This window comes from Macrobrachium nipponense, chromosome 4 (genome assembly GCF_015104395.2).
Source record: "Macrobrachium nipponense isolate FS-2020 chromosome 4, ASM1510439v2, whole genome shotgun sequence".
Taxonomy (NCBI): domain Eukaryota; kingdom Metazoa; phylum Arthropoda; class Malacostraca; order Decapoda; family Palaemonidae; genus Macrobrachium; species Macrobrachium nipponense.
In genome coordinates, this window is record NC_061100.1 from 135,625,401 (window position 1) to 135,632,900 (window position 7,500).

General features: G+C 35.6%; 1 protein-coding gene across 1 annotated transcript in view; it reads right to left on the reverse strand.

Annotated features, from left to right (window-relative positions):
* The window catches only part of LOC135211512 (trichohyalin-like), a 1,461-nt gene extending 610 nt beyond the window's left edge, over positions 1-851 (reverse strand). The window contains exon 1 of the mRNA XM_064244817.1: positions 1-851. This exon is cut by the window's left edge and continues 610 nt beyond it. Within this exon, the coding sequence (XP_064100887.1) occupies positions 1-851 (851 nt within the window).
* Between the last annotated feature and the right edge of the window lie 6,649 nt (positions 852-7,500).

The following is a 7,500-nucleotide window of genomic DNA, read 5'->3' on the forward strand; positions in this document are numbered from 1 at the left end:
ATCTGGGAGCATTCACCTCCCAGTTTCAGGATTTCTCTGTCCTTCTGGACATTCTGTTCTTTGAGTTCTTTTATCTCCTCATTTCTCTCGGCTAATTCTGCTTGACATTGGTGCAGTTGTTGCCGATTTTCGTCAGCCCTTTGTTTCTCAATCTTGCATTCTTCTATTTCATCTTCTAAGCCGTTAATCTTCAGGTTCCTCAGCTCATTTTCCTTCTGAAGAACCTCGATGTTCTTCTGTTTCCTCCGATTCTCTTCTCGGAGTCTCTGTAACTCCTCCTCCTGCTTGTTCAGCTGGACTTTTGTCAGATTTCTGTCATCTTCCATTTTACTCAAATCCCGATGCAAGGTCTCCTTCTCCATGTCGAGAACTACGACCGTGTTTTGCAGGATGATTAAAGTCGAGTCTTTATCCTCGTTCTCCTTTCGTAGCTTTTTGGTCTCTTCCGTCTTTGCCGCTATTTCTTTTCTGAGTCTTTCCATTTCGGCAGGCATCAAATTGATCTCTATCTCCTTCTCTTCGAGTAGTCGTTCCAAGTCTCGTGTGGCTTGCTCCATCTTTTCTCTGCCTTCTATCAGGGATTCTATTTTCTCTTTCAGTTCTATCATGCGAGACTTTTCAAAATCCTTCTCAAGCCTTAATACGTATTCTTCAGTCTTTTGACTAATGCTTTTGTCATCGGTCTTATCGTCCTCACTGGCTAAGTTCTGCTCATACATTTCCACTTCACTGTCGAAGTCTTGGTCAAAGTTAGGGTCTTCGTCATGGGTCATTTCGTCAACAAAGTCAGGTTTCACGTCCTCGCCATCGTCGTCGTCATCCTCAGGAATTCCAAGATCCTCCGGGCGCATGTTTTCCAAAGTGAAATCCATGAAGAATTTCACTATCGCGCTGCCAAGGCCAAGAAGCAAGAACACTTGGCCGATTAGCAGCAACAAAGCGATATGAAACATGTCCAAGCGGGGCATTGTGAATTTGCAGGTGAAGCACTTTGATAGCACAAAGGTAATAAAACTCAACAACATGTTGTCTCGTACGGATAAACTTCGTCTGGCTCATCCTTAGTTTTCAAATCGGTCAGAGGATCCGTATCTGGATCCTGGCGCCGTTTTTGTCTCCGCTGAAGCTGCTCCTGCCTTCCCAATTTTTGGGGATTCCAGGGGGACTCAGGGACAACGGAGCCTTTTGTGTCTCCGCTGAAGCCGCTCCTGTCTTCGGGAATTCTTGGGGGTTCCCGGGAGACTCAGGGACGTCCACTTGGAAGAGTATTTCTTACTCTCTCATCCCTTCACGAGAGATCGCCTTCATATTTCTGTCATTCGTTTTATTTGTTCTCTTCATGACTATCCTTTTATTAATATATCAAAATATTCATTTTTCTTTATCGTCCTAATTTTCTTGATTTTAGGTGGGAACTTGTTGCTGGCCAGTATTTGGGCTGCTAATTGAAATGCTCTGAAGCCAAATAACTAAATTATAGCTAAATGTAATATATAAAAAGAATTAAACTACCTCTCTCTGCCCCAATGGTTTCATCATGAAGGAGGGATTTTATATATAATATATATATATATATATATATATATATATATATATATATATATATATATATATATATATAATATATACATACGTATCTCTCTCTTCTCTCTCTCAGCTAATTGACGAAGTGAAGCAAATGAACAAAACTAAATAGGTAAATGTTTTATCACTCATTGTCTTGACAAACACTGACTTTTAATGCCAACAAACTATTGAAAACATTGAGGTAAATCTCTCATCACATCGTAATAATGGTCCCATTACATTAGAATGGTTTTTTGGAAACTAACAGTAATAAGTATCGGTTCATTTTCTGGTATTACATGATTAAGCAGGAAATGAATTAGCTTTTTAAATAAAATAAAAAAAACTTGAATAATCGATTGAACTCTGATCCGGAACCTCCGTGGCAAATATTGCTAATAAGGTTTGAATGAGTTTTAAATCGGCTTTCGATTCTCTTTTATCGTCTCCCCGTCACGATTTGCGGGCGCGCTAGAACGTTCGGCAATCCGAACGCAAGTGCATAACTCTCACATGAGGGGACGTAAATCGTTTTGTGATACATTGAGTTTTTTTATCAGTCAGTGGACGTTTTCGGCTCTCGGGGGGGTGGGGGGTTAAATCCATTAGGAAATTGACTTTTATTCAGATAATATTGTACTTGAGGATATTAATTTTTTTTCTCTTTTATCTAGACTTAAGGAAGTAGTCTGGCTTTTGTAAAAGCCAGTGGTTATTTGATACCAATCTTCTAAATTAACTGTGGACTTTGCAATCATTACTTTCCTTAGTTCTTCTGTTACTATTGCTATTACCTTATGTAGTATTACAAAAATAGCAATAAAACAACATTACTGTGTATAACGTGTTTACTTATAAGTATTTACATTTTATTTTACTCAACATTCGAGTACTTTTTGATCCCTATCTGTGGCCCTTTTTCAAGAGATGTGTAGGTTGTCAGCCTGGGTCTGCCAACCTACACATCTCTTGAAAAAGGGCCACATATAGGACCTGAAAGTACTCGAATGTTGAGTAAAATAAAATGTAAATACTTATAAGTAAACACGTTATACACAGTAATTTTGTAGGTTTCTTTTTCAATCTTCAGAAGAAAACTGAAACAAGTTTTTGTTTGGTTTAATAAAACTGCTATTAGTAGTTTAAGTGACCCCAGGAAGACGTGCATAATATCGATTCAGAAAAAGTATATCTATACTCTATTTGGACTTATTCCATATTTGAATGAGGTCAGTTTTTCCAGGAAAAATATGTGTAATATCATTTAAAAAGGAAGTATAAGTATTCTATTTTGACTTATTCCATATTCAATTGAGGTCAGTTTCGCTTTGCTAGGAAATTATGCATAATATCAAGTTAAAAAGATGCAAAAGTATCTTGCATTATTTCTCCAGAATTTGTAATAAAGCAGACGGCATATCACAAAGTCAGGAATGATTATACCCTTGTTATAGATATCCTCTGTTCCTGTAACAATTCCCTTTTCAGAAAACGTTGCAATATTCCCTTTGTAAGAGCCCTTCTTTTCAATAGCACAAATGACTCCACTCTTTAGAACTTATTATTACAAGAAACAAAAAAGTATCGTTAGAAATATGTTCACTCAGAAACTCACTGTATTTCAGCCGAATGAGTCCATTGTTAACTGCAGGCAAATGTCCTCGTCAAAGGGACGCCCTCTCGTTCATTCTCAGAAAGATTTTATTATTTATTTATTTTTCGTCTTCGTCCTAACGAACAAAACTATTTTCTTCAGAATGAAATGTTCCGGCAAAATGTTTTTTTTCTGTTTTTTTTTTCTTTTTTAGAAATGGATGCTGTTAGAAGTTCCCCGTTTTTTGTACGGAAAATTTATTCGGGTCGGGAAAGTGGCTCTTCGATAGAGGAAACGTATTTTTTTGCAGGAAATCATTTAATTTAGTCGCATCTTTACGTGAAATATTTGTAGAAACTGCATCTGTCCATGTAGTATATTTCTATTATTATTTTTTTGGGGGGAGGGGGTGGTATCTATAGTGTGTGTGTGTTCCGGGTTTCATCCTGCCTCCTTAGGAGTCCATCACTTTTCTTACTATGTGCGCCGTTTGTAGGAGCACACTCTTCTGCATGAGTCCTGGAGCTACTCCAGCCTCTAGTTTTTCTCGATTCCTTTTCAGGGATCTTGGGACAGTGCCTATTATTATTATTATATTATTATTTTATTATTATTAATTATTATTATTATTATTATTATTTTGGAAGAAGACCCTCTTTTAAACAAATTCTGTTGGATAAAATGGCAGAATTCAGCTAATTAATTTTATATATCATCTTTTCCATTTTTCTTATTACTCGCTTTTCTGGCTTAGCGATACTTCTTGATAATTGGCCAATATTCATATTTCTCCCAATATGAATATTGGCCGATTATTAAGAAGTATCGCTGAGCCAGAAAAGCGAGTAATAATGAAAAATAGCAAAAAGATATATAAAATTAAGTTCGCTTGCTGAATTCTGACATTTTATTACAGTATTATTATATTATTATTATTATTGTTGTTGTTGTTGTTGTTTGTTGTTGTTGTTGTTGTTGTTGTTGTTGTTGTTGTTGTTGTTGTTGTTGTTGTTTTTTTTTTTTTTTTTTTTTTTTTTTTTTTTTGCTCTATCACAGTCCTCCAATTCGACTAGGTGGTATTTATGAGTGTGGGGTTCCGGGTTGCATCCTGCCTCTTAGGAGTCCATCACTTTTCTTACTATGTGTGCCGTTTCTAGGATCACACTCTTCTGCATGAGTCCTGGAGCTACTTCAGCCTCTATTGTTTTTCTAGATTCCTTTTCAGGGATCTTGGGATCGTGCCTAGTGCTCCTATGATTATGGGTACGATTTCCACTGGCATATCCCATATCCTTCTTATTTCTATTTTTAGATCTTGATACTTATCCATTTTTCCCTCCCTCTCTCTCTTAACTCTGTGCCCCATGGTATTGCGACATCAATGAGTGATACTTTCTTCTTGACTTTGTCAATCAACGTCACGTCTGGTCTGTTAGCACGTATCACCCTATCCGTCCTGATACCATAGTCCCAGAGGATCTTTGCGTGATCGTTTTCTATCACTCCCTCAGGTTGGTGCTCGTACCACTTATTACTGCAAGGTAGCTGATCTTTCTTGCACAAGCTCCAGTGGAGGGCTTTTGCCACTGAATCATGCCTCTTTTTGTACTGGTTCTGTGCAAGTGCCGGCCATTCGCTTGCTATGTGGTCTATGGTTTCATTTTTCGTATTGCACTTCCTACATATGGGAGAGATGTTATTTCCATCTATCGTTCTTTGAACATATCTGGTTCTTAGGGCCTGATCTTGTGCTGCTGTTATCATTCCTTCAGTTTCCTTCTTTAGCTCTCCCTCTGTAGCCATTGCCATGTGTCATCGCTGGCTAGTCTTTAGTCTGTCTCATTGGTATTGTCCGTGCATTGGTTTGTTGTGCCAGTCCTCTGTTCTGTCTGTCATTCTCTGTCTCTGTATATTCTGGGTCTTGGTCTACTTTTATCAGTCCTTCTTCCCATGCACTCTTTTAGCCACTCGTCTTCACTGGTTTTCAGATATTGCCCCAGTGCTCTGTTCTCGATGTTGACGCATTCCTCTATACTTAGTAGTCCTCTCCGTCCTTCCTTTCGTGTTATGTATAGTCTGTCCGTATTTGCTCTTGGGTGTAGTGCTTTGTGTATTGTCATATGTTTCCTGGTTTTCTGATCTATGCTGCGGAGTTTTTTCTGCCTTCGTCCATTCCACTATTCCTGCTCTGTATCTGATTACTGGCACTGCCCATGTGTTTATGGCTTTATCATATTTCCGGCGTGAGTTTATTATTATTATTATTATTATTATTATTATTATTGATTATTATTATTATTATCATGAAGAGGATAAACCCAATTCATATGGAACAAGCCTACTTGGGAGAACGACAGGAAATTCGAGCTTCCAAAGAATATTAGTGTTAATTTGACAGAAGTTACAGAATGTGATGATAGGAAATACAGAAAGAAGAAATCAGTTATTAGAGAATAAAAACAAAGGTAGGTTAGTAAATTAATGGATAAACAGATAGATATATAAATTGATTATTAAAACAAAGGTGAATTGTTTTGGGGTAGTAATGAATAACACGGGGAGTAAGCCTAGAAACTACTTTGTTTTTGGTGGTGGTTAGGAAAGCCCTGAGGAAAAGCCTTAAAAGGTCTGAAAAAAAGGTGTTTCTCCTTGGGTTAATTTTAGGATAGTATATTTATGATTTATTTATTGAGTTTCTGATTGCACATAACCATTTGGGAAACAGCGTCTCGGTGGTCGCGGGTTCGATTCTCGGCCATTCCATTGAGGAGTGAGAGATGTGTATTTCTGGTGATAGAAGTTCACTCTCGACGTGGTTCGGAAGTCACGTAAAGCCGTTGGTCCCGTTGCTGAATAACCACTGGTTCCATCAAACGTAAAAGCACCATACAAACAAACATTTGGGAAACGGTTCCACAGTCCAGAGTGTGAGGTATAAAGGTCCTCCTAAACTGAGAAGTTCGACAGCTGGGCATATTATATACTAGTCCTGATTAAACCTAGAAGAAAGATAAGCCAAGGAAAGTGAGATACTTAAAAGCTTTTGTAACATATGAAATGTATTGCATACCTTAATTTCAGTTTATATTTGATATGAATCAGAAAAGAACAAATATATATTCATTGGGAAAGATATTTATAGTATATGAAATTTGTTATATACCTTAATTTCAGTGTATATTTGATATGAATCAGAAAGGAACTAATATACATTCATTAGAAAAGATATTTATAGTATATGAAGTTTGTTATATACCTTAATTTCACTTTATATTTGATATGAATCAGAAAAGAATAAATATATATTCATTAGAAAAGAAATTTATAGTATATGAGATTTGTTATATACCTTAACTTCAGTTTATATTATTTCAGTTTATATTTGATATGAATCAGAAAAGAATAAATATATATTCATTAGTTGAAAATTTTTTAGGAAAACTCAGGAAGAAAGAAATCAGCAAGAAGTTATATAAAGGCAAAATAAAACACACCCACACACACCTTTTGTGTTGCAAAGCAAAATTTTGCAGTTCAGGGGGAAAAAAAAAAAAGAGGTCTTCCATTGATGCTATTCTGAAAACTAGTCTGAAATATTTTCAGTCAAAAATATAAAGCGCTTGCTTTCTAATTAAGGAGGAAAAGAGACCGTGTGTATAAAAAAAAGCGTATAAAGCTTTCTTAATTCTTAACACGTCTTGGAAAAGTCGACTCTGAAATGAAAAATGAACCCCAAAAGTTTTTTTGCTTTTTTTTGACAAATTTCAGTACATCAAAGAATTGTAAGGTAAATTCGTGTATGCTTTTTTTTATTGATTTTATTTTATTTATTTGTTTATTTTTACGCTTTTGTCTCCTGTTGTTTACGGTATTTTTTAAATTATTATTTTTATTTCATGTATTTTCATTTGTTCATTTTTTTGCTTTCCCGATTTGAAAGAGACCTGTCATGCCTTGCTAAGAACACTATGACATTTCTTGACATTTCTCAGTAGACTAAGAATATAACGAAATTCGGGCAATGATAAGAAGTTGCTGATGGGACGAAGAATCCAAAGCTGATTGGGAGGTAAGACGATTAACATCGAGTTCGTACTCCCCTTTGGATATCTCGATGTTCGTTTCATTAGGTTTTTACTTGTTTTGTCAGAATTTTGTTCTTTCTTTTTTAGCTGGATAAGTGAAGTCAGTTCTATCTTTTTATGTATATGTTCTTATCTTTAATTATATATATATATATATATATATATATATATAATATATATATATATTATATTATAATATTTATATGTATATATATATATTTATTTATTTATTATTTTACCGCAAATGTATGTAGT